This window comes from Aedes aegypti, chromosome 1 (assembly GCF_002204515.2).
Source record: "Aedes aegypti strain LVP_AGWG chromosome 1, AaegL5.0 Primary Assembly, whole genome shotgun sequence".
Taxonomy (NCBI): domain Eukaryota; kingdom Metazoa; phylum Arthropoda; class Insecta; order Diptera; family Culicidae; genus Aedes; species Aedes aegypti.
This window is the reverse complement of record NC_035107.1, coordinates 59484787-59511486: the sequence shown is the minus strand read 5'-3', so window position 1 is coordinate 59511486 and position 26700 is coordinate 59484787. Positions and strand designations below refer to the sequence as shown.

Genomic DNA, 26700 nt, shown 5'->3' with positions numbered 1-26700 from the left:
AGTATTAAAACGTTGACACTCCTTCACTGATGAGAGACGAAGGCGATTTAATCCCCATTAATTGATGCATTTCATAAGATCAATGTCCTAAGTAATAAAATAGCACTTAAATTCGCTATTAAATGCTATTATATAGCTCACTTGCCATATATAAGCTGTATAATAGACCTATAAGCCTAAAAAGGTTACTTAAGGTATTTCAAAAGTTTATATCGCGTAGGGTTTAAAAATGAAAAAAATTGGAAGTGTGTTATTTGAAATCTGTTGAACAAATGGGTCAATACATGATCGAGGAACAGGAAGTATTAATATATAATACCTACACTAAATAATGATATGAAATATACTGAAGATAAAATAAATATTAATGCTCGGTGTAGAGTAGCTTATTACTACCTTCTAAATGGATTATTCCCGACTTCTTTGTAGAATTCCTTCCGAAATTCATTCCAAAATTCTGTTGCCTGGTAAGATTGTCAGTGGATATTTTGAAAAGCTTTGCTTAACTTCGAGTGAGATTATTGGAGAATTTCCCACAAGATTTTAAAGGATTTTTGGAAAGACCCTTGGAGTATAATTGATGAATTTATTTCAAAGATTGCTGCCGACATCATTGGGCAAATCTGTCATGTTCTTGCAATTTGTCCTTAACGTTCAAGGATCCGTCATCGTAATCATCGTCATCATCAAAACATCAAGAGCAGTTTTTCTGTCAGAAACTGGAAATTATTCGCTGAAAATGTGTTCATCGTCTATCGGTTGGAGAATAGAATACAGTGAACACATTTTCGTGTTAATTTTCATGATTCTGAACTGCTTTTGAAAATTCCGAAATTAATGACGGATCCTGCTCCCTTAACCTCCCAAATGAGCTGTATAGTAATTTTCAACAATTCCCAAGAAATTTCCAAGCGGTTCTCAGAAATACCCAATTATTGAGATTGTGTTCTCAAAGGGTTCTGTACTTCTATATCATCAAAAAAATCAAAATGGATTAGAAGGGTCTTCCTGGGATTAGCAAAGGATTTCCAGATAATTTCAAGTGGTACCGTAAAACGGGGTAACTTTGATAATGCGGGTAACTTTGATAGTACGAGACCCACGACATATTTAACGAAATAACAAAGTTTATGTTAATCAGTTAAGCAAAATGAATGCAAAAGTACAAAGTATTAGTATAACACTTCATATCAAAGCTATTTTCGCTGGAATCAAGTACATTTGAGGATAATTAAGCAAATATTAAAAATTTATAAGATTTCAGCATTTTTGAAACGCTCACAAACAATCTGTTCTACGATCACTATTTGATAAGTCATATTGAGTTCGTCGCTTATCCTTGATAGCCTAGTTATAGCAGAACATGAATTCCGTCTCAAATCTCCTAGCGAAAACCATTTTAACAAACTGGGACCATTTTTGTAATATAAATCAGAAATTTCCATATAGCGTTAAACGCCTAGCGGTATGAAACGCCCTATAAATGTTCCGTAATTGATTCAATTTTGTTCGATTTATACTCCATTATCAAAGTTACCCAAAAACAGAAAACCGACTTTCGATTACATGAAAAATTATGTATCCATTCAAAATAAATCTTTTGGTAATCTATCAACTGCAATCGATAGTTGGGATACCAGTACTTGTTTTAAAAATATAAATTATAATTCTTTGAAACAGCATGCCTAAATATTCAAGTTTTCTTCGAAAAAACTATCAAAGTTACCCCGTTTTACGGTATTTGATGATTTCAGAAATTTAATAAGCTTTCAGGTGGTACCTGGAGATTCCTACGTATACCCAAGCGCTTTTCAGGGGCTACCTGAGGAATACCAAGAGATTATCAGAAATTTTATAGGGGCTCTCAAAACAATTTCAAAATGGAGGTGTGGGGCGCCACGCTACGCCACCGTCGTCAAATTGTTTTCACTTCTCCACCTGTGAACTCCTATCGAGATAAGTGTACTTAATCCAAGTGAAAGTGGCTTTCGCGACCTCCTGATTGTCAAAGCCTTGTTGCGAAATCCAAGTTGCGGAAAAGATGAAATAGTCGATGGATTCTTGCAAAAATCCTTGATAGGGTAGGTGTACCAGTTATGGCCATAGTGGTTCCCTATTTCGCCAAACGCGATATCTTGAATGCCTTCACATTTTGAAAAATCTTTTGTGTTTCAGCAGTAAAGTAAATGATGAATCTTGATGTTAAAACGTTCAAAAAGATTAAAAATGTAAAAGTTCTCCAAATTTTGCATATGGCCGAATAGGGAACCACTATGGTCATAACTGGTACACTTTCCCTATGTGGGGTTCCTTTAGGGAAATTATTGAGCAACTCTGAGAAAACCCTTTGCAACAATAGTGGATCCGGACATTTAATGAAATAATCAAAGCTGGAGTAATAATTTGGTGAGATCTTTCATGTATATTTGAATATCACTTTATTGTTTTGAGCAATTCTCGCTGAAACCAGGCCGCCATCGGCACTCATCGTTAGAATTCCAATTTTATGTCACTGATCGCTAGTTTTCGATAAAACTTAAGGGTGGTCCTTTCTGTTTTCTCGAATTGGTGGATCCCTCGTACGCCAGCTAGCTGACAGTTTGCAAAAAAGCCCATTTTTTTATAAATCTTGGGTATTTCTTCACAGGATATGTCTCATATTTCGCTTGCAACACATAGCAAACTTAGTGGCATCGTATAGAGAAAGGATAAAGAATTCATTTATCAAAAATTTGGCGGCCATTTTGCATTTGGTCGCATTCTTGAATTTTGTTAGAAAAATCGTTTTTTCACCATTAGCGCACCGCTAGTTTTGAATTCTGAGATCAGAAAGCTGAGGAAAAATTGTGTAAGATAGGCTACAGAAACTATGTGAGCAAAGGTTTTTACCCTATAAAATGAACGATTTTCTAAATCTTGTTCTACTATTTTGACGTATATGGCGAGTGTAATCAATGCAAACATATTTTTTTGTACAACAAAGAAACAAGTTTTCAATCGTTGATGTATTATTTGAGACAGATGAAGAATAGGAGTATTATTATCTGGCGGCTATCTTGGATTTAGACGCCATCTTGGTTTTAAGTAGTAGAATGAGTTTTCACCTTGTTAGCACATAACATGTTGAATTTTAATGCTACCGTTACACTTATTCTTCTTGTTCTTCTTTTTTCCTGACGTTACGTCCCTACTGGAACACAGCCAGCCCCTCAGCTTAACTAGCTTTAAAAACAAATTATCAAATAGGATTTTTTAAAGCTTATTTGCTACCTGATTGATTCTTCTGCATATCTTCCAGTTGAAAAATAGCATTATTTCTTTCATTTATTTGGTCTAAAACCATCGATAGAAATGAGCAATCAGTTGAACAGCTGAGATAAGATAAGAAAGATAGAACCTGATTGTTTTTTTGATGGTAAAAAATCATTCAACTGCTGGCGTTGAAATCCAAGATGGCCGCCAGATTTTTCAACCTCGAAATGATACACCTGCGTTTCAGCATTAAGTCCACATTAGAACAAAACCTGATTCTCATCATTCAATTTCGCTATTTTTCACATGCGTGTTGGGCGGTACGAAAAACGATACTCAGGGTGGCCACCAAATATCCATTTCGAAATTCCCGCTTTTTTCCCGGTTTTCCCGGTATAATTTTTAAAATTTTCCCGGTTTTTAATTGAAGGGCCCAAATTTAAAAGGGTAACTCTTAGGCCGTATTTTAGGTCAGTTTTACGTCCAATAGGATAAATAATATTATTCGTAGAAGATTGGCTTGTTTTTGTGGCTCCCGTACAATTGATATGGAATGAAAAATTGCTGAAAAAGTCAATTTGCCCAAAACCATTTTCTTTACTTACATCCCTTTGCTTCTAATCCTCTGAATTGTGCCAATAGGATGGATTACACTCATGACACTTTTGATTCACTACGCCAAGGGGTCGTTTTAAATTTGATAGCCCATATTTACCAACAACTAGCTGTTCCGGCAAACGTTCTATTGCAGAGTAGGCTGTAGAGGCATTAGAAAAAAATCCCGAAGTTGATGTCAAATTTGAATTTTCCGTTTTTTCAACGTTCTCGGAAGATTTTAAAAAAATATTCCACACAAACACTTTGGAGCCCTTAAGGAAAACATAAGTGAAAGAATTGTTCAAATCGGTCAATCCGTTTTCAAGCCAACTTGTGACAAACAAACACCATTTATCTTTGGATTTTTTCTTCATAAAAATGAAGTGTTCACTAAAGCAAATAAGTTTAAGGTAAGGATGAAACAAAGCCACACATGTTGAAGCATGTATCTCACTTAGTTATTCAATTTTTGATGGATTAGATAACTAATGATACATTAGAAACTCTTATAAATTAAGCAAAGTTGTACAGAATATTCGGATTTATTTATTTATGATTCATTAAATAAAGAAAATTTTGAATCCGACATGTTTGAGTGCTTAAACCTGCTGCAAGAAGTTTTCAAGCTCTGATTCAAAACTTTCGAGGCTGATAAAATAGAGAAACATACAAGCCCTGATAGTAAGAGAAAAAAAAATCATAAAATATTTTGAAACATAGCCAATCAATAAGAAAAGTTGAACATTTCTAAGAAGTATAGTACAGCAGAGTAGATTTCTACAAGAAGTTAAATCATTAATAATTAACGATTATTGTTGTTTTGTGGTTTGTAGATTTAGAGCTTAAAGATGTTCGTCAACACGATTTTCCCGGTGTCCATCTCAAATTCCCGGTTTTTCCCGTCTTTTTCCCGATGGATTGAAATTCCCGTCTTTTTCCCGCTTTTCCCGTTTTTCCCGGTTCGGTGGCCACCCTGGATACTTTATGACTTAGAAAATCAAGGATGTATTTTGGTTCAAAATTTAAGATTTCCATTCTGAATTAATGCACTTTTGTCAATGTTTTACGTTAAAACTACAGATATTACCTCAAGACTTACTAATGTCCCGACGCGCAATCTATAAACTTCATTCAATGAACATCAATGCATATGGAAAAAAATGTTTGTTTAATACAATCAATGTTTTTGGACGGTTTTCATTTATTGAATTTATTTATTCATAATTACTGAATTCAAAGATATGTCGAAGAATTGTTCTGTTGTCAGAAATCGCATTATAAATGAAAATTCCTGTTTAATAACCTGAATTTATAACTAATAAGCTGAGTATCAAGCTCGGTTCCAGTAGGGACGTAACATCAGGAAAATTAAGAATAATAAGGATAAGAGTATACGTAACCTTTTTTTATTGGTAGCCTCTAGATTCGACATGCTGAGTTCTATCAAGGTGAAACATTCATTCTTCTACTTAAGATAAAATCAAGATGGCGTCAAAATCCAAGATGGCCGCCAGATTTTATCACTCAACATAAGATTATTTTTCTTTACTCCACTCGAATAAAACACCAAAGGTTGAAAACTTATTTCTTTGTTGTACAAAAAATGATGTTTGTATTGATTGCACTCGCCATATACGTCAAAATCGGATAACATGATTTAGAAAATCGTTTATTTGATAGGGTGAATACCATTGCTCACCTAGTTTCTGTAGCTTATCAATGGATGTGAGGGGAATTATAAATCAAAAGCGCTTGCAATGAAGTAGCCCATTGCCCTCTTTATCGATATATGTGATGTAAGTGAATGTTCTCATCTTTGCCACTCCACCTACGATTTGGGCAAGTGTTCATTAGGGCGGTTCAAAATTCAAAAAGGTCAATAGTTCCATCTCCCATATCTGTTTTATCATCCTCAAAACTATTGTTATGTGAGATTTTCAGGTTACTCCGTAAAGATTTAAAAGTGGCCCAAAGACGATGTAGAATATACAGTGAAATTCGGTTTTTGGCATGCTCCGTTTTTTGACATAATCCGTTTTTTGGCATGCTCCATTTTTGGCACCCCCCGATTTTGCCAACAAAATGGATCCGTTTTTGGCAACATTTTTGAATACTATTGAAAATTGTTGTTAATATAATTGAGACTTTTGTTTTAGTCATTTAATGTGAAACATCTCGAAATCTAAAGATGGCCGTTACAATGACCGACGTGTGCCCCTATTATCGCTTTCAAAGGCTCTAAACTGGAGAAATAGTAGGCAAACGTTCCTGTTCTTCTTATTTTAAGCTTTCTGTTAGTGCACAAAGCCAAAATAAAAAGTACACTGTTGTAAAATGCGTCCTTCGAAAGATAAGTGCAATCTTGAAAGTTGAATTCAAAACTGTTTCACCTTAAGTGTCAGGTCAGTTCATGCTTATTACATTCCAAAGCTCCATCTTCGTCGATATTCTCTCAAATCGCAGAGCAAACTGATAAGGCTCCCTTACGTGCATATTTAATTCGATATGATCTTGTGTCCGCAACGTGTCATAAAGTAATTATTCTCTACATGTATTTTAACTAGATTCTTAACATCTTTTTTCAGGCATTCACACTGAGTATGACCAGCCCACTTGAGTCTGCGGGTAGGTGATACAAATGATAAAAAATCCTAGGATTTGAAACAGTTCGTTTCAACAACCCACAAACTCTGATACAGGAGTAATACAAAGTCTAAGATGCACAGAGTTTCAATCATAAATTTCGTCTCTCTCTGTTCTTTTTATTGTGAAATTACATGCATTGCATATGTAAAAGCAAACCAAAATCATAGAAACCAATCGAGCCGAAAGTCGTGTCTCTTAACTTTTCAAGGAATTTCATAAAAAAAAGTGTCAACATATAATCTCTAACTTTGTGAGTAGCTAGAGAAAATGGATGACCCACCGGATTTTTCTAAACGCCATTTATTCGAGTCACCATGACAAATGCAAGCACAGTCTAAACTGCACTTCATTCTCAATAAGATCATCGAGGGAGACTCTGTAGAGACGTTCGGTATGACTTAAGATCTGGCGAAATCTGGCAATTTCTAGTAAATCTCTAAGACTTCTAAAGCATCCTATATCTTCTTGCAATATAGTGGATTTCTGGTATTTTAAATATTTCTGGCAAAATCTTGAGGATTCATAATAGTTTATAATAGTAATAATTTCATCGGAATTGCGGATTGCTAAAGGAAGTCTTGCAAGTCATAATAGACTTTTGAGAATTTCAGCAATATTGCGGCGGAATCTTGAAATACTAAGCGATACTCTCAAAATTCCTAGCGAGCTCTTGAGTTGATTTAAATTCCTATCTTAATAACATGCAAGAATTATAGGCAAGATTCAGAGGATCCCTAGCGAGTTCATCATAGTCCTGTGATTTAGTTTGTTTGATATATAATTAATACTCTTTTTTATAAGAGTAATAAGAAGCTTATCTGTGTGTTGTATGAAATTACGGGCCACAGTAAGGGATCATGAGGGTTTTATACAGCTTGCGGGCCGCAGGATGAACACCACTGCTATATACCATTTTGTAATAATTTCTCTATGAATTCCATAGTTCTATGGTAAATCCTAATAAAGGCTTATTGGTTACCATACGTCCTGATTTTGCGAGACATGTCCTAATGTTTAGTCTTTTCAGCATTTTTTTTTCAACACATTCAGGGTGTTTTGCATGAAATGTTCTGGTTTTCCATGCTGACCAGAAGGTATTCCTAGGCTTAGCCAATATTCTGTTTCGAAAAAATATTATGCGTTTTGTGCACGGCAATTCTGCCCATATTTGCATATCTGTTGCGTGTCCTATACGTGTTCCTTTGTATATGTGAAAGTTATGCGAAAAAGAACTGATTTCACTTGTTTCTGCATGCTCTTTTGATTGCAGCGATCATTCGATATGAGATACCTTACTATGCAGGAAAAATGATTTTAAAGACCCATTTTCAAGGTACCGAATATTTTAAAATTTGACGCCAGGGCTTCAGAATAAACTGGTTTATGTTTCTAATGAAATGTATTCTATTTTTAAATTCTTACACAGTTTTGAAAAATTGTCCAGTTCATGAATAAAGATCACCATGCGATTGCTGGTGTTACTTGGCCTATGTATACAAATAGTACATATTATACTTATAAAACCTCATTGAAGGCATTTAAGCGATAGAAGATATGTGGAACGGCTGTCACAAATGAAATGACGGGTCTATAGATTTATAGCATAATCGTACTCCGGGACATCTGCTTAAAAGTGGCCCGTTCCGATGTCTGACCTTTATTTGGTTCCAAAAAGATTATGTAGTAACATCCATATTTGCAGTCTAGCAATTAAAACCATGGGTTCCGATTTTGGCAACTGAAAATTTTGACTTTGTTGCCAAAAACGGAATCCCACTGTATTAGGAAATTTCTATGGATAAATGTTTCAAAATGTTCAATACTCGTTAGTATTGTAATGTTAGTAAAGGCTTATCATTCCACAATGATAACTCATTCTTCAAACCATGGTGAAAAAAGTTGCTGAAAAAACTACTGGTGTGATGCGTACCGTGCCTAGGAATGAATGGTTAGGGGGGTCTAAATAAAACCTAACCGCAAACGGAGCCTGTGGGGTACCAGGGCGCCCTCCACAGTCCTTCCTGTGCTATCCGGAGCAATGGTGCAGGTGACCTTGTGTTTCTCCGAGATAATCGGCTGCCCTTCTTCAGTCTCTATCCTGAGGCTTAATAAGGGTGTGATTATGAATATGTTGACATTTAATTTAAATTATCACCTATATGGATTCGCATTATGCGTTTTACACAGTGTATTCTGTGCTCTTTCGCCTTTGGCGACTTTAAATAGATACCGATCTGGTTTTTTCGTTGCTGGTCTTTTTCGTGCTGAGATTGCAAAAAGCTTAATCCTGCCTAGTTTGGGTAGTGGCTACGGTTAGGTTAGCTCAGATCAATCTTCAGCATAAAAGAACAGCAACGATCAATCTTTGCAGACTCATGCAAAATGGTGCAGCCCAAGTGGCGCTAGTTCAAGAACCCTACTTTCGTAGAGGGAACTTCTATCTAGGTAACCTTGTGGACCCAGTTTTTGCTACTTTCAGCAAACTTGAAACGGCAAACTCGCGCTCCATGCCCCGCGCATGCGTGCTCGTTAATAAAGCAATCGTTGCTACACTCATTTCTGAGTTAACTACCAGAGATGTATGTGCTGTCACAATCGATGTTTCTGTTGGTGACCTCAACAGGAAATACGTCTATTGTTCGGTATATTTACCACATGATGAACCATCCCCAACGGATGACTTCAAACGAGTTGTCGTACACTGCGTAACAAAAGGCCTTCCGCTGATTGTGGGCAGTGATGCCAATGCTCATCACATCGTCTGGGGCAGCTCGGATATCAATTTGAGAGGCTCCAGTCTGATGGAATACTTAAGTAGTACAGACCTTGGATTACTTAACATAGGCAATCGCCCAACCTTCATGGTTTCTAATAGAGAAGAAGTGTTAGACATAACGCTCTGCTCGAATAGAATCAGTCACGAGTTGACGAATTGGCATGTATCAGATGAGGAATCATTATCTGATCATCGCTACATCTTCTTTGAACATTCAAATGTAACTGCGCAGACTTTGCGTTTTAGGAATCCCCGGTCAACAAACTGGGAACTCTATATTGAATTGGTTGCGACGAAATTTCATGGATATTCTCCGTCCATTGAAAATCCAAGTGATCTGGATGATGTCGCTGATACTACAACATCCTACATTATGGAAGCTTTTGAAGAAGCATGTCCTCTGCGGACTGTAAAGACTACAAGAGGGACCCCATGGTGGAATTCCGATCTGACTAGACTCAGGAAACAATGTAGAAGGAGTTGGAACAGACGCCGTTCAGCTGGATCAGAGTCGTTCAAGTCGGCTCGCAAGGCTTACAAGAAGGCTCTTCGTTCTGCTGAACGATCCGGCTGGAAAAACCTTTGTACAAATGTTTCCAGTTTGAGTGAAGTAAGTCGGCTGAACAAAATCCTTGCAAAGTCTAAGGATTTCCAAGTGAACGAAATTCGCTTACCTAATGGTGACTTTACTTCTTCCGATGAAGAAGTTTTAGAATGTTTATTCAATACACACTTCCCCGGATGTGTGGACATAGCATCTACGGATGAACCAAATGTCTTTTCATGTAGTTACGAGTCTCTGGCCTCGGCTCGCAGTATCGTAACTACTGAATCGATTCAATGGGCACTTAATAGTTTTGCTCCTTTCAAATCTCCAGGAGCGGATGGGATTTATCCTGTTCTGCTCCAAAAGGGATTTGAGTTTATCAAACATGTTTTGAAAAAGCTACTTGTAAGCAGTTTTGCTACCGGCTACATTCCCAAATTCTGGCGTGATATTACTGTAAAGTTTATCCCAAAAGGAGGACGTGCGTCGTATGAGGAAGCGAAGAGTTTTAGACCAATCAGTCTGACCTCTTTTCTTCTGAAATGTCTGGAACACATTATCGATCATCACATCCGTGATGTTTATTTGGCAAACATGCCTCTTCATGTGAATCAACATGCTTACCAATCTGGATAGTCCACAGTGACTCTTTTACACAAAGTTGTATACGATATCGAGAAAGCATTCGCTCAGAAGCAATCCTGCTTGGGTGTTTTCTTGGATATTGAGGGTGCCTTTGATAACGTGTCTTTCGATGCCATATTGGAAGCAGCACGAAACCATGGGCTACCTACAATGATTACCAATTGGATTCATCAAATGCTCAAAAACCGACATCTCTTCTCGACATTGCGTCAAGCAGCGATTCGAAAATTGAGTGTTTGCGGATGCCCCCAAGGGGGAGTCTTGTCACCACTTTTGTGGAATCTCGTAGCAGATACGCTATTGAGGCAACTCAATAATTGCGGTTTTCCAACATTTGGATTTGCCGACGACTATCTAGCTCTGATAGTTGGTATGTGCATAAGCACCCTATTCGACCTGATGCAAAGTGCTCTTCAGGTAGTCGAGAGTTGGTGTCGCCAATATGGCCTTTCGGTTAACCCGAATAAAACATCTATTGTTCTTTTTACGGAAAGACGAAACCGCGATGGAATTCGACCTTTACGTCTTTTTGGCACTGAGAATAATGTGACTGATCAAGTAAAGTATGTCGGAGTCATTCTAGATTCCAAACTTTTATGGACAGCTCACATTGATTTCAGAGTCAAAAAAGCTTGCATGGCCTTCGGTCAATGCCGGCGAACCTTTGGTAAAACTTGGGGCCTCAAACCCAAATATATCAAATGGATTTACACAACAGTTGTTCGACCAATATTGGCATATGGATGTCTTGTGTGGTGGAAAAAGGGCGAAGTGAGAACAATCCAATCAAAATTGGGCCATCTCCAAAGGATGTGCTTGATGGCGATGTCTGGTGCGTTCTCTACAACTCCCACAGCAGCGCTCGAGGCCCTTTTCGACGTTGTGCCACTACACATATATCTTAAACAAGAAGCACTTTCTTGCTCTTACCGTTTATGGGTACTGGATCTACTGGAGAAAAATCCAGTGAATCGTAGATCTACACACACTTCGTTGTTTCCACTTTTGGTGAATTGGGACAAAATTGTCCTTGCTCCAAGTGATCTCACAATTGCTTGTAACTTTCCTTACAGGACATTTACCACACAATTCCCTTCACGGGAAGAGTGGACGTCTGGCTATTTGGAAAGAAGTATATCAAACAATATAGTATGTTACACTGATGGCTCCCTTCTTGAAGGCAGAGCTGGTGCAGGAGTATATTCTCGTGAGCTAAGGCTGAATCAGTTTTACTCACTTGGTAGAAACTGCACCGTTTTTCAAGCGGAAATATTTGCTCTTATGTGTGGAGTGCAATCAGCACTTCAACAGCGCGTAATGGGTAAAGTCATATACTTCTGTTCAGATAGTCAGGCTGCTATAAAAGCTCTCGCTTCGGCCAACTCAAGGTCGAAGCTTGTTATCGCATGTCGAACTCAAATTGAGGAACTGAATTCAGTCAACTCTGTAAACCTTGTATGGGTACCTGGCCATTCTTCCATCGCTGGAAATGAATTGGCTGATGAGCTAGCTCGCGATGGAGCATCGCATGACTTCATTGGCCCTGAGCCGGCTATTCCAATTTCGAAGTGCTGGGTGAAGCTTCAGATAAACTCTTGGGCGGCAACTCAGCACAAGCAATATTGGAATAGTTTGGAGTCATGTCGTCAAACAAAATTGTACATTACTGAGCCATCTCCAAGGGTGGCGAAGTATTTAACAAATCTGTCAAAGCAGAATTGCAGTCTCTTAGTCAGAGCGTTGACAGGCCACTGCCGACTCAACTATCACATGGCAAATATTCAGCGTGCTGACTCATTTGTGTGTGATAGTTGTGACTCCGATTATGGAACTTCGTATCACCTGATATGTAACTGTCCAGTTTTTTCGCAAATGCGATTCCAATCACTTGGTAAACACTTATTGAGTTAAACTGAATTCAGAAGCTTGAATCTTCAGGACATTCTGTTATTCTTAACCCGCTGTGGTAATGCGCTATAGGCTATCTACGCTCATGCGTTTTGCAGTGCCCTTTTTAGGTCGCTGTTCGAACCCATTGTGGTATGGAGCTACATGCTCTCATTTTGCTTATGCGATTTTCCCTCTTCAAGGGACCTCACTCCTATTTCCTCCCATCTTTCCCTTCCCTTTCCTCTCCCATCGGGTAGATGATGAAATAGGCTCAAATATGGCGATGGCACAAATCTCCCAACTGGTAGGGAACGTGCCTTTGGAGCCGGCCTTCTGATACCTGATACTCCGGGACATCTGCTTAAAAGTGGTCCGTTCCGATGTCTGACCTTTATTTGGTTCCAAAAAGATTATGTAGTAACATTAAAACCATGGGTTCCGATTTTGGCAACTGAAAATTTTGACTTTGTTGCCAAAAACGGAATCCCACTGTATTAGGAAATTTCTATGGATAAATGTTTCAAAATGTTCAATACTCGTTAGTATTGTAATGTTAGTAAAGGCTTATCATTCCACAATGATAACTCATTCTTCAAACCATGGTGAAAAAAGTTGCTGAAGAAACTAATCTTTATTAAATCAGTTTTGTCTGAGATTTTTTTTTTAAAGTTTTGTGGACTATAATCCCACATGTAGCTAAACAATAGCAGATAAAAACACAGGAATGGCTCTTGCTGAACACTTTGCAAGATCATTCTGGAGTTGTGGTTTGATAAACTCCTGTTGAAACTCTTGCCATGTTTGGGGGTAGATACTTGGCAATTGTTCCAAAGATTTTTATCTACTTCTCGAGACCCTCGAGAGTAATTCACAGTGTGCTAAGCAGATTTTTAACAAAATTTCGGATAAATGCAACATTTATTTCTTGTGAGATTTTTGCAAAATATAACCAGTGCATATTGGCTCCATAGAAAGGCCAGATAAAATCTGGATGGATTGGAAACGATAATCAAACAACTTTTCCACATGCTCAAAATAATCTTCACGGAGATATATAAACATTTAAATTCCGTATGATGCCCAGATATATTTTTATCAATTCAAACTATGTTTATGTAATTTTGCAAAAAGGAAATGCAAAAAATAGCATAAACCTACGTATTGCTGATCGCATAGTTCGTTGTTGCTGCTCCGTGACCGAAATAATCAGAATTGCACAGGGATCCGACAGAAGTACCCTGAATTCTGGTGAAATTGATCACCTTGTCACACAATTTTATTTCTTCTTGATGGAGCACACATATCAATGAAATCTGCAGTGAATGAACGTTGTTTGTCGCAACTATTGTCCAATTGTGTATTGAGAAGTTTGTTTTGAGTTAAAGAATGTAGAATTTCAAAATCATGTACGGTGCAGTATTGGCAAACATCTATAAACTTCTAGTTTTAAATGAGGATTTGAACATGGTATAAACCTGAAAGTTTGTGAGGAAGCTAAAGATGCATACCTAAACCAGATTTCATAACCAAAACTCGTACCAGTCTGCTCATTCGGTTGAAATACTAGATTTTCTGTTAGATATCAGGAAATCCCTTAGAAAATTGCATACAATGTGGCATTTTCCGCATAATTCTTGAAATTTAAGTGCTCATTATTTCTTAAAATATTGTATTTTTAAGAATTTAGCTAGAATATCCGGATTCAGGGAGCTCAAATTTATTATGTACAGTTGTTTTGAAAACTAACAATAATCACATTGGAAAGTGATCAATTTTACCCAGAAATGAGATCCCCCGATTTATTTTTATTTTAGAGATATTTCTTAGCTCTAAAATTACATTTGTTAGAAAATTTCGGTATATGAACCAATGAGGCTCACCTTCGTACTTGTTTTTTCTGCATTCAGTTGTTTGGCATTGTCAACATTTTATAAAACATACAAGAAAAACTGTGAAAAATTATCAATTTCACCCGAAATTACGGTAGCTTGGGAGTAGCAACCAATCTGCAATGTACAATTACAAGGACTTCAAACTTAGTTATTTAAATACCGGCGCCGGCCACGTCCTAACGATCATCAGGGTAGGGAAGGAATGTTAGTGTGACGTCCATTGCTACTGAAGAACGAGATCATCTCGGCACTATGGACAATTTCCACTAAGAGTGGCGGCCAAAAATATGTTTTTCCATCTTGTGTCACATTCATGAATTTTGTAATACAAATTTCGTGATTTGTTTTCAAAAATCAAGTTTTCGAGGCAAGCTTTTGAATATTTTTTTAAGTGTGTAGATTTCCCGGATGTACCCAAAGATTTGGCTTGCGTTTTTGAAGGGCTTTGAACTCAAATTTCATCCAAAAGGAATCAAGAGGGGATATAAGTGTCTTCCTGAAATTCGGGGTGTTTTTAAGTGATGATAAAAGTTTTGAAAAGTTTACAGGTGGTTTCAGAAGATTCCTACTCATATCCAAAAGCTGTTCATGAGGTTCCTAAAGGATATCAAAAGATTATCAGAAATTTCTAGTGACTCTCAAAAGCATTTCTAGGTGGAGGTGCGAACCGCGGAGGTGTCAATTTTTTTCCCAACACCCACCTTCGAACTCCTGACAAGGTATTGGTATGATCATAAATGTACTCTTAGTGAAATGGTTTATGGATTCTTGTAAAAATCCTCGACAAATATCTGTGGATCCCCAGAAGTTATTGAACCGCTAGGGAAAACCCTTTATTATACCCTGGAGTGATTTTCCATTGGATTGCTCAGGAAGACACTTGGCAAATGTTCGAGAGATAGATTTTTATCTTATTTTCTTGAGGCGCTCGAGAGTCATTCACAATGTAGTAGATCTCACACAAGAACTTGAATGGATGCAACATGTGATCATTGTTTTCACTTTTTCTTCTCATATTTCGGAAATCGAATTTGGTGAATCTTTTGAGATCCTTCGCAAATTTAAGTGATCCACTGGATCCACTGAACTAGTCGTGTCTATCAAAGGATACACATTTTAGTGGATTTAAATGGTATAGTTCTATAATCGGTTTTCATTTACTTATAGCCAAGGAACGATTTTCAACAGATCCATTCAATTTGTTTGCTTCGCGGTTGATACAGACCTCTACCCCCGCTTGAAACTACCTCACGTGGACTATATAAAGAAATTGAGCTCTACAAGCCCTTGGAATTTCTACATCAGGCGCTTAAGGTGAAACAGCTTGGAAACCAACTTCCAAGATTGCACTAAAATTTAAAGGCACTAACCTCGCGAAGGAAACATCCAACCATAGCGTAGTTTTTATTTTAAATATGTACACTAGCAGAGAGCTTAAAATAAGCAGGTCACGAATGTTTGCCTACTATTTCTCCAGTTTTGTGCCTTTGAAACGTGAGTAGGGTCACAAGTCGGCCATTGTAACGACCATCTTTGGATTCCGAGATGTTTCACCTTAATATCTTCGGCGAAATGCAGACAACTGGTGTCCGTTAGTCTTATGATTAATTACACTAAGCAAGCACCAAATTTATGCAGTAAATAATGAAACGGAAGCGCCTGATAGTTATTTCACTTGATTATTAATCTTTAATTCTAAGCTTCAAGTTACACCACCCATCCTCAAATTGAGTGTTCTTCTCTTAAATTTTGCACGCGCAACGGATCGGAGATTGTCAGGCAAAGAGAAGAGCTTCACATTTAGAGGCCGTCCATTAATCACGTAACGGGTTAGGAAAAGAAGGGGTTTATCGAAATTCTTACTCGTCATACAAATTAGTATCAATTTTCATGCAAAAAATCTTATCATGTGAGAGCGGGGATTGAAAAATTAAAAAAAAGCGTAATTAATGGACAGCCCCTTATTAGTTATCGTCACAAAATAAAGCTGAATGATTCACGCGTTATTAGTTTTCCCCCTGGCGCGACGTCCGGTTGCATTTGCAAGAATTTATGAGCCAATGGTGTTTCACGCAAACTCATCATCTTTACAACGTGCACAGATAAAAAGAACCGTACTGTTGCCAGTATTCGTCCAAAACGCCATTGTGTCAAATAAAAAGTTAATGTCACATTTCGTAAGATGTTAAAACAAGTACAGAACAGAATGGAATAGATATTTCTCAATTTTAGACGATAATTTGTGAATCAGATTCCAGCGCGGAAGACCTCATCATTTTCTAAGGCCCAAACAGCCAAAGCGGTAAACACGTAGCTGTTCAGCAAAACCAAGCTGAGGGTCGTTGTTTCAAATCCCGCCGGTCGAGGATCTTTTTGGGTTTGAAATTTTCTCAACTTCCCAGGGCTTGACACACAATATAGAAATGCAAATTAAAGGTCAATTGACAAAGAAAGCTCTCAGTTAACAACTGTGGAAGTGCTCAAAAGAACACTAAGCTGAGAAACAGACTCTGCCTCAGAGGGATCCCAGTAATCCAGGAAGAAGAAGATCATTATTTGATCACGAAGTCGTTATCATCTCGTCTCGTCTGTTTATGACGGTGTGGCATTATTGCAATTAGAGCCCGGAGAGTAATGTTTGTTTGTAAACACAGGCAATGCCATTCTAATCGCACCTCATTCGAAACCTCGGGGCGGATTAGTTGTGGTTGTTGTTCGAGAAGACGAACTACTCAGTAGCAATAATGGCTGGCAAATTTTCAATTACCCCCGTACGCCCGCATTTTGACACGGTGAAATTCGTGCTCTAATTAAGGCCTCCTAGGTAATTGCGAAATTCCTCACTCGAAGCAGCAGCAGCTGTCGCTACTGTCGTCGGAGGAGAATTTATCGCCCTTTTGGCAGTGAAGAGACTTTTGCGGAAAACACTACAGTTAACTTTCCCTAACTCGATATTGAAGGGACCATTGAGTTCTAGAACACAAAATCAGTGCAACTGCGATTCAAGGACCCATCTAGGTAGCCATGAAAACCAACTTTTACTATGGTTCTCGAACTCAACATCGAGATGCGGAATATCGAGCTAAGGAGAGATTACTGTAATTTCATCTTCCACACTCAAATGATGGGTTTCAATTTCGCAAACACGCAGTCGAACGCCCATGATCTTCCAAAAGTTAGAAACATAGGAACCAGGCAAGATGTGTCTATAAATAAACTCTTACACGCCACTATGGGTCAAAAAGCAAAAATTTCGCGTCAAAATACCAAAAAATATTTTTATAAAATAAATTATATGAGATAAATTACTCATTACAGAGAATATGCTTGACGTAAAATTAATAGAAAGTACCATGACCCCACAGTTATGGATCAAATAGTGTGAAGTCCAACCTATAAAATTCAATAAAACGACATGGAAAACGTAAAATTGTAATTGAAAAGCACGAATTGAATCGTTTCAAATTGGAACTTCGGTATGTAAACTGTTTTGAGTGTAATATTTACATAGGATTACATAAAAATTAAAAATTGCATCGGTTTCTGAAAACCATATTATGGATCAATTTTCATATTATGGATCAAATTGTGACATATTACGGATCAGTGCGCAAAATCAAGAGATTTTAAACTCAATGCATCTGTATTGCATGATTTGGTGAAAGTTAACAATGTGTCACATATTACTGCAAAAAATAGCAGTATTAGTGCTGGAAACAAGGGTAAAATGTCCTTTTTTGTGATATACTGCATCGCTCCACACCAAGTTTTCCACCCATTTTTGTCTGCTAAAAAGTGAAATTTGCCAACCTTGATGTTGTATTAGTTTTATCCTTAGTGCTATTGTCTGAAAATGTCGAATCCAATGCTTAAAATGGTAGAAATCTACATTCTTTGGTAGTGATCCATAACCGTGGTAAACAATCATTTCCTGGTCCATATTATGGATCACTAGTTAGAAGTGCTAATATTCGGTATTTAGAATCAACAATCAAGAAAACTGTTTTCTAAAGATGAATTCACACTAAATCGAAGCGGACGAGCATGTTTTATGCTATAACATATGAATTTTACTACTTGTGGGAGCTTATGAGTGCTGACGGCACTTCTTACAGAAAACGACCATATAATGATAGCTGTGTGGTACCAACTGAACATTTGTCAAATACACCGTTATTAAGCGGTTGAATGTTGTGCTTAACTTTACAAATGGTAGAAGACAAATAGTATAACATGGGAAAAATATGTTTTACGTCAACGTTTATGTCTTGAGAGAGTTATCCGATGTTGAACGCCAAAGTGATCCGTCACTGTGGGTGATCCGTAACTGTGTGGGCATGGTATACAAATATAGTTATTCGATTTATTACAGATTTTCATTGCACTTTATATAACTGTACGAATTTATGATTTAATTACTTCAAGTTTTATTTTTGTTTCGTTTTAAAGGACTTGAAATTTTGTCGCCTAATTTTGAATTCTGGCCCATAGTGGCACGCCTGGGAACATCAAGAGTATTATTCGTTATTTGGACTTAACACACAATAATCACACTGCCGTAGCAAATGGCAAACTACGCACCCCTTGGCAATCCTTGTGCAGTTCTTCGCAGATTTTGCACATCTCTTGTTCAATTATCGACTTCCGACAAATCACTCAGCTCACAATGAGTCCACTTGTTGAACGTGCGTTTCACTCCGGGCTGATTCGTCTTCTTTATTGAGCTCCATGAATCATTCCTTCACACCCTGATTCTTTTAGCTTTGTTAGTCCCGTGGGGTGGGGGTGCGGAAGCACATTACCATAACTCTTCACCACACCTTACTTTCCCCATGGCTTCGATATCCTTGACATGTTTTTCCAACTTCCAATTAGAAGGCGGCGACAACGCACAGCTTCGTACACGACCGACTGGCGCCCTTTTCCGTTTCCACCCGATTGAACCTGGCAGGCCCGCCGGTTCCCAAGGCAACTCACTTGAGGTGAAGATGAATCTAAGCTGAAATTTTCACAAGCACAAATCAGGAGAACCAGAAAATTTGATCGCTTGATCAGCACCAGGAAGTGACAAATCGATGAAGATTTCAGATTATACGGTTGTCTAGTTCTTTAGATTTGTTCTCTTGAAAATTTGAAGTTTAGCTTCGATGCATCTTCTCATTGATTCGTAAAGATAAATCTTTCTTATCACAGCAACACGTGTCGTAGTTCACTTAATTCCAAAATCCCAGCGAATCTTATTCTAGCTGGATCAGCTAGATCAGCTGTTCTAATATACCGAAGCGAACAGTTTAACCGACCGGGCAGGACTGATGACAGAGACTTGTGAGCGGCCGCCGGTTGCCGCCTAACGAATTCGTATTTCGGCAAACAACGTTTGCTCATTATGACGCTGAAGCTCACTTGCTCACCAGTGATTGCTCTTGCATCCGCCGAAGCCGGCTTTCGGTCCCTCCAATACGGCTGACTAAACAACCGAGATGAGAAGTTCTATGGAGAGCGGGAGCTTGAATAGGTCGTGAAGCGTAGCAGCACAGACAAACGGACGTAACACTTACAAAATGTCTCATTTAACGGTCATTCCCAATTCGCTATGTTTTAAATCTCACAGACAGAGGCGCGGGAATCGTTTTTCTTCGTGTTTGACGTTTCACATGACCGCCATCTGCAGGTTTTGTTGCACAAAACAGTATTTCGTGCAACATGTCCGTCAAGCTAGGCGAAGGTTTTTAATGAAATTTGATCTAACTGTTACGTCTATATATCTGTGTTAGCAGGCTATTGCACGGTGACGTCATCAGAAAATCGCACTCTTTCGCTCCTTCGGGAAATCTGAAAACAATGGTGCCAGTACCTTTCAAAGTTGACAGGTACTGGCACCATTGTTTTCAAGTTTTTTTTGAAGAGCGAAAGAGAGGGAATTCCGCCGTGAAATGCCTAATGCAGGGACGAAAATACTCAATCTCCCCTCGCCTACATTGATACGTGCTGGGTAGCATCTTCGTTGATTTTTATTTGTTTTTATCCTCACCTTGACAACACAACAAAGATTGGCAAAGCGCTTGCGCAAGATTGTCAGTTTCCTTTTAACCTGCTGCTACTCAATCGCTTTTTGATAATCGGAAACAAAAAATGATATTCATTCTAACCAGCTTGACTTTTTTACATTCCGCTTCGGGAAGTTGTAATTTTTGCACGAGACACACTAAAGACGCGTCAATATAATCCATTCCGTGCATCGGATCCTTCATTACCCGTATAGCAGCATATTTTTTAATTAATTTGAACCTCATTGATAATCTATTTTCTAAAACTGATGCTCTTTTGCTTCTGATAATCAAAAACACCAACGACATACGGGCATCGTTGTTTGTTTTGCCCATCTACTTTTGTGCCATCTTCATTGGTACAATCATATTGGTGGTGGTGCGGTTACTTTGATGGTGGCATAAATTCAGTGAATTGAGTATAGTGAGCATGATTTTTTTCGTCCCTGGCCTAATGGAAATGAGCCATTTTACGAAGCTGGTCAAATGACAGGAGACCTGGGAGAATTCAATCATCGTCGTCAGTTTTCGCGACGATGATGGTTGATGACTGTGCGCATTTCTAGCGTAGCTTTTCATACAGGCGAAAACTTAAATGGAGAAAAAATATTAAAATATTTCTAATCACAAAAGTGCCTTTTTATGTGCAATTTGGGTAACAAAGAGGTAGCTGATACAACAACTAGGTGTAATGTTGCAGTACCGTCGTTGGGGGTGACAATGGGTCAAAAAGGGATATGTGCAATTTATTTTTTGAATAACTATCGCAATTTAACTCCAATAAACTTCAAATTTGGTGTGTATGTACTTTGATGGTACATTACCAACTGTTCAAAAAATTAAAGACAACTATTTATTCACAGCGGCACCACAAGTGAATGAAAAATGACCCAATCTCACCCCATAGAGGGGGTGACATTGGGTCACTGTAATTGAAATTACTTGTTTTTGAGAATATGATTTCAAAACCATTCACAACTGAAAAATATTGATAAAAAACGATGCAAACAAGACAAAAAGATATCTAAGATGTTTCACAAGTATGATAAACCCACTTAAAAGAAAGATTATACTGAAAATTGAAGAGCCATGAGAAAAAATATGTAAACCCAACATTTATCGTCAAGTTTACATAAATTTTCTTGGTGTTTCCCTCAAATTGTCTTCATCCCCATTACTATAAAGCCCATTCAGTTTCCCCAAAGGTGTACTGAAACAGTGATTATTTTAAACCTTCGCAAATAGTTAAATTTTGGTGCGACATTCCACGATCAACAAATTTCAGGCAGAAGTTGACGTCATAATCCCAGTATTTCAGCGATCCAACTCATTTGTACTTCCGTGAGATGTTTCTATAATATGAAAACACTGATAAATAATCAAATTTAGAAAAAAAAACACCCTTTTGATAAAAATTTACGATGTTGCTGCGCACGAAACACAGTTGCTGGTTTGAGAAGTTGTCAAAATGCGTTGTATTGTTATTCAATGCACGGAATACTCAAGTAGACTTCTTTGATGTTTTAGAAATGCTGTATTTAGAAAGAATAAACACATCTTAATGAAAAAAGAGAACACCCGGCGCCGTAAAATGTCAAAAAAGTGGACTTGGAATTTCATTTACTATCGTTCTTGCTTGACCCAATCTCACCCCCATTCTCAATGTTTTAGACATCGTACCGAAAAAAATGATTTTTTCGTGGGAAAATCAAACAGATTCCGGAAAATACCTGTGATGTGTAATGAAAAGACTTTCAACATTCTACTAACACAACGATAAAGGCTAGAGTACATGCGTGATACTTTGTACAGGAGAAATATAATGTTGTAAATTTTATCTAGTTTCAACATGCAAGTTTATTGATGTAGTAAACAAAAACTACTATTTCTAAAAATGCATATTGTTATGAATTATGTGTAATAATATGTTCCCTAACATATGAATTATTAATTTTAGTAATATCAGCGTTATTAGCTGAAATGTTTCACAAAACATATTTTTCCGTTTTGACCCAATCTCACCCCCTAGACCCATTGTCACCCCCATCGACGGTAACGAACATTTTTGGATCTCTTTTTTGTCATTTTCTCCATGTCCCCCATTTGGTAAGAGGCGTTTTTAAAAATCACGCTGGATTTAATCCCAGGTCTCCTGTCAATTGACGCCGTTTCGAAGATCAGCTGTTCCGAAACGTCTCGTAAAATGGCTTATACAATTCTCGCGGAACATTACTAAAGGACCTATCTAACATTGAGAGGCTCTCTTTGTTTACTTTCTCTTTCATTAATAACTGAGTCATATTAACCTCTTCTGTTGCGTTTTTTGTATGAATTGCTAGTCAAGGAAATTGACTTTCGATCTATAGTTCCCAAAATCTTTAGTACTCCACTGTTATAATCGAAAGAGAACGAGAGAGGAGAGAATCTCTCATTTGTACATAGGTCCTTTAGTAATGTTCCGCGAGAATTCTAGCGTCACTTTCAGAAGGAGCATTGTAACAATGGGAGATTATTTCCTTTCTTGCTCTCTTTCAATTACGACAGTTAGTACTATAGCCACGGACAAACATACGTAACACTGAAGGAATTTCAATCGACCAAAAGAGCCTCACAATGTAAGACAGGTCTTTTTGAAAAGTTAAGCGAGATTCGGGCAAATATAATTGAATCTTTGCATCCGGATAGTCCGGATATTGATAAGACCATTGCGCTTCAAAGTTATAGGAATGTAGAAATAGTATTCAGCTGAGAGGGACTCGCGGAGAGGAAAAATATCAACGTCAAATGCAGCCCAGATTCCACTGTCACGAAACGTCAAATGCAGCCCGCAGATTATATGGCTGCAAACGTGAAAATTATTGCATTCAAAATAAACTGTGAATGAAAACTTCAGTCAGCTGTTTTTTCCAATGGGTGCTGACAAATCTCAACGCAAGATTAGTTAATTCTAATATCTGCTACGTTTGCTGCCATGATATTTCACTCAAAAGGCTATTTATGATTCGGTGTGATGCAAACGCAATCATTTTTTGCTGAGAGCTTCATGGAAAGGTTTGAACGGCTTACGCATGATTGGTATAAACACAAAGTGGAATAAGAAAAAACTCAGCAATCACAGAAAAAGAAGACCGTCTTCGCGGGTTTCGTCTCAGGTATTCAGTGCAGTTACGATTGAAGCGATTGAAGAGACCCCAGGTTCTTGAGGGCCTCGAAATCGTGGTGGAAATTTCTCAAAGCAGTGGAAATTCAGTATTAAAAAAAATGTATAAGATAGGGAAAATCATGGAAGGATGCTGAATTGATACTGCGTAGGGGCCCCTGTAGCATCCAGTATATTGATGAAGGTAACGTTCATTTCAACGATAAACGTATACGATGAACAAAACATCATGTTATGGATAAAAAAAATCTTTTAATCATTGGGTATCCGAGGGCTTTCTATAATTTGGCCCTGAGAAAGCCAGAAAGCAGTTTGGAAGGCATTTTTATTATAAGCCATATTTTGAACCAAGCCGGTTTCCATGCTTTTTAAAATGAATATTTTTACTTCAGATATTAATAGTTGCGTATGTTGACAGATTCCTCTTGGAAAAGTTTCACGAATTCTTCAAGTGATGTGGCTACAGTTTTCTTCAGGAATACTTACAAAGACTCCTCTAGGGATCCCACCAGCAATTATTATGATGATTCCACTAGTTATTCTCCCAGGAATTCCGCGTGAAAATGTTAATATGATTTTTCAAGGTATGATAAGAGAATTTCCTTCAGAATTTGTACAACGAAATTGTAAAACAGTGCAACGATGTGATTACTCCGCAAATTCTTCCAGAAATTCTTACAGGATTTTCTAAAAAAGATTCTGTCAGACATTTTTTTATCATTTTCTTCAGTTACAACTATCTTAAAATAATATCTGGAGATATATTCATACAGAAATGTTTCCGGGAAATGTACAAAGGTTTATTTTGGGATTGGAAAAACCGTGAAGAAAATTTTCCGAGAAATCAAACAAGAATTTCTCTCATTACGCGGGGTAAAGATGGACAAATTATGGGTGAAAGTATGAAAAAAATCCACGTGCTCGGCTGGGATTTGAACCCAGGACTCTTGTATGCCAGACGAGCGCTTTACCAACTAAGCTACCAAGTGGCTCGGTAGCTTAGTTGGTAAAGCGCTCGTCTAGCATACAAGAGTCCTGGGTTCAAATCCCGGCCGAGCACGTGGCTTTTTTTCATAATTTCACCCATAATTTGTTCATCTTTACCACGCATAATGAGTTAATTAATTTAATAACCATGCGGATTGGATTACCGAACAGCTCAATATAAGTATCACTTTTAAGAATTTCTCGTATTCGCTCCAGTGTAATTTTCACAGTAATAATTTGTGTAACTTCTTCAAGAATAATCCTATAGATAATCACAATTTATTCTTCCAGGCAACATTTCACGAAATTTATTAGGAGTTCTTTCAAAGATTCCACAATGAATTCAACCGGGAATCCTCATAAATTTGCCCATAAAATAAGATTCAGTCAATATTTTTTAAGTAAATTCTTGATGAACTCATCATTTTAATGGTTAAATTTGGTTTTAGGATCACAAAATACAACATCAATTACTCCCGTTATTCATTCAAAAGTTACACTCGAGATTTTCCTGTAGGTTTTCCAATAACTATCTTATCATTTTTTTATGGAAAGTCATTCAAGACTTTCTCGAGAATTCAGAAAAAATCCGGATAGCTTTTGAAGGAATTTATCATGTATTTTACAAGAACCAGTGATATCTTTAGGATTTAGTTTGAATATATAACCCGGATTTTTTTTAAAGGAATTCCATCCGATTATTTCTGATTTTTTTTTTTACTAGCATTTCATAGCATCATACACTAGACTTTCTTTGAGAAATCCCGGATGAATTGAAAGTTTCTTTGAGAATTTTTGGTAGAACCTGTTGAAAGAATTATAAAAGAAAACTTGGGAGAAATCTGTTACCATATTTTAAGATAAATATCTAGTTGCAATATTAAAGAAATTCTGAACGAAAAGAAGAGAATCATAACACAATAATATACATCATACATCATAATAATCATAAGAAAATTATAACAATCACAGAATGTATCTCTGGAGTCATTTCTAAAATCAATGGAAGATTCGATAGATGGGTTCCGAGAAAGATCGCTCCCTTGAGTAACGAATCTTTTTTCAAATTTCTGGTGTATTTTTTGAGCGAAAATCTGGAAGTAAATCCTTGCGAAGGAATCGCTCAAACTCCTGAAGAAATCTTCAGATTAATTACATTCTCAGATTAATTACATTATACGAAACTCTTGTTTGAATATTTTTAAAATATAAACCTTCTTTTTCATATAAATAATTCAATCCTATAAAAAAAAACTTTTTCTCCAGATTTCTACTTATATATAAAATCTAGAAACTCTCGGCTCAAATAATGTTACCCCTTGTGATACTGAGCAACTTTGCCGAAGACGCCATCTTTCTAAGTGGTCAAGCTACTGAGCTATCCGCGAAACAAAAATTCTTTGCTCACTAGCGCCGCATAGTGGCAAAAATTCGAAACTTTCGGGAAGTATTTTTAGCAAGGGCGTATATGCTCACGTGACTATGTTTTAATTAAATAATTGTTCTAGCTGTTACGTCTGTGCTTTTGTGATAATTTGCGGCATACATTACAACATTTAGATATTTCACAAATCTATAATTTTACATGTGTCCGATCTTTCCGATATCAAAAAACACGTAAGATTCCTGGATAAATGCAAGAGTGAAAGAATTAGATGAATCAATCAACCCATTCTGCTAAAACATCAAACAATCTACTTGTGGATTCCGTGCATTGAATATCAATGAAAAGAATTTGGACAGATTCACAAACCAGCAACAGTTTTTCGTGTGGAGCAACATCACACAAAAATAAATTCAAATTATTGTTAGTATACCATCTAATAGAATCATTTCACGGAAATACAAGGGAGTTATTGGATCTAGGAATTACCGGTATTATGAAGTCAACAACTTGGCAAACTGACTGAAATCTATTAATAGCGGAATGTCACACCGAAAATAAAATATTTCCGAAGGTGTAAAATAATCACGATTTAAGTGCGCTTTTGGGAAAACTGAATAGACTATATTTTAATGAAGGTAAGATTTCAATGAAAAACAACAAGAGAAATTATGTAAACTTGACGATAAATGCTGGTTTTACATACTATTGACATAGCTATTCATTTTTGTGGGTATAATCGTACTTTTAAAAGGGTTAAATCTTAGATGTTATTTCGTCTTGTACGCATTTCATCAATATTTCTCAGCTGTGAATGGTTTCGAAATCATATCCTCAAAAACAAGTTATTTCAATTCCAGTGTCTCGCCGTGTATGG

General features: G+C 37.3%; 1 protein-coding gene and 1 non-coding gene across 8 annotated transcripts in view; both read right to left on the bottom strand.

Moving 5' to 3' along the window:
• Nucleotides 1-26700, bottom strand: part of LOC5576066 (anoctamin-5) — a 126307-nt gene that overhangs the window by 19886 nt on the left and 79721 nt on the right. Inside the window, exons 1-2 of one of the 7 annotated variants that reach the window (XM_021857481.1) lie at nt 19524-19615; nt 18827-19244 (exon numbers count right to left, since the gene is read on the bottom strand). The exons of 4 other annotated variants lie outside the window; for them this stretch is intronic. In XM_021857481.1, the coding sequence (XP_021713173.1) occupies nt 18827-18868 (42 nt within the window). In that variant the 5' untranslated portion in view covers nt 18869-19244; nt 19524-19615. Of the gene's footprint in view, nt 1-18826; nt 19616-26700 lie in introns of those variants that run through there. 2 more of the 7 variants (XM_021857489.1, XM_021857476.1) reach the window with 2 other exon arrangements.
• Nucleotides 24370-24441, bottom strand: Trnaa-ggc. The gene has a single exon. It is a non-coding gene; the product is annotated as a tRNA-Ala (tRNA).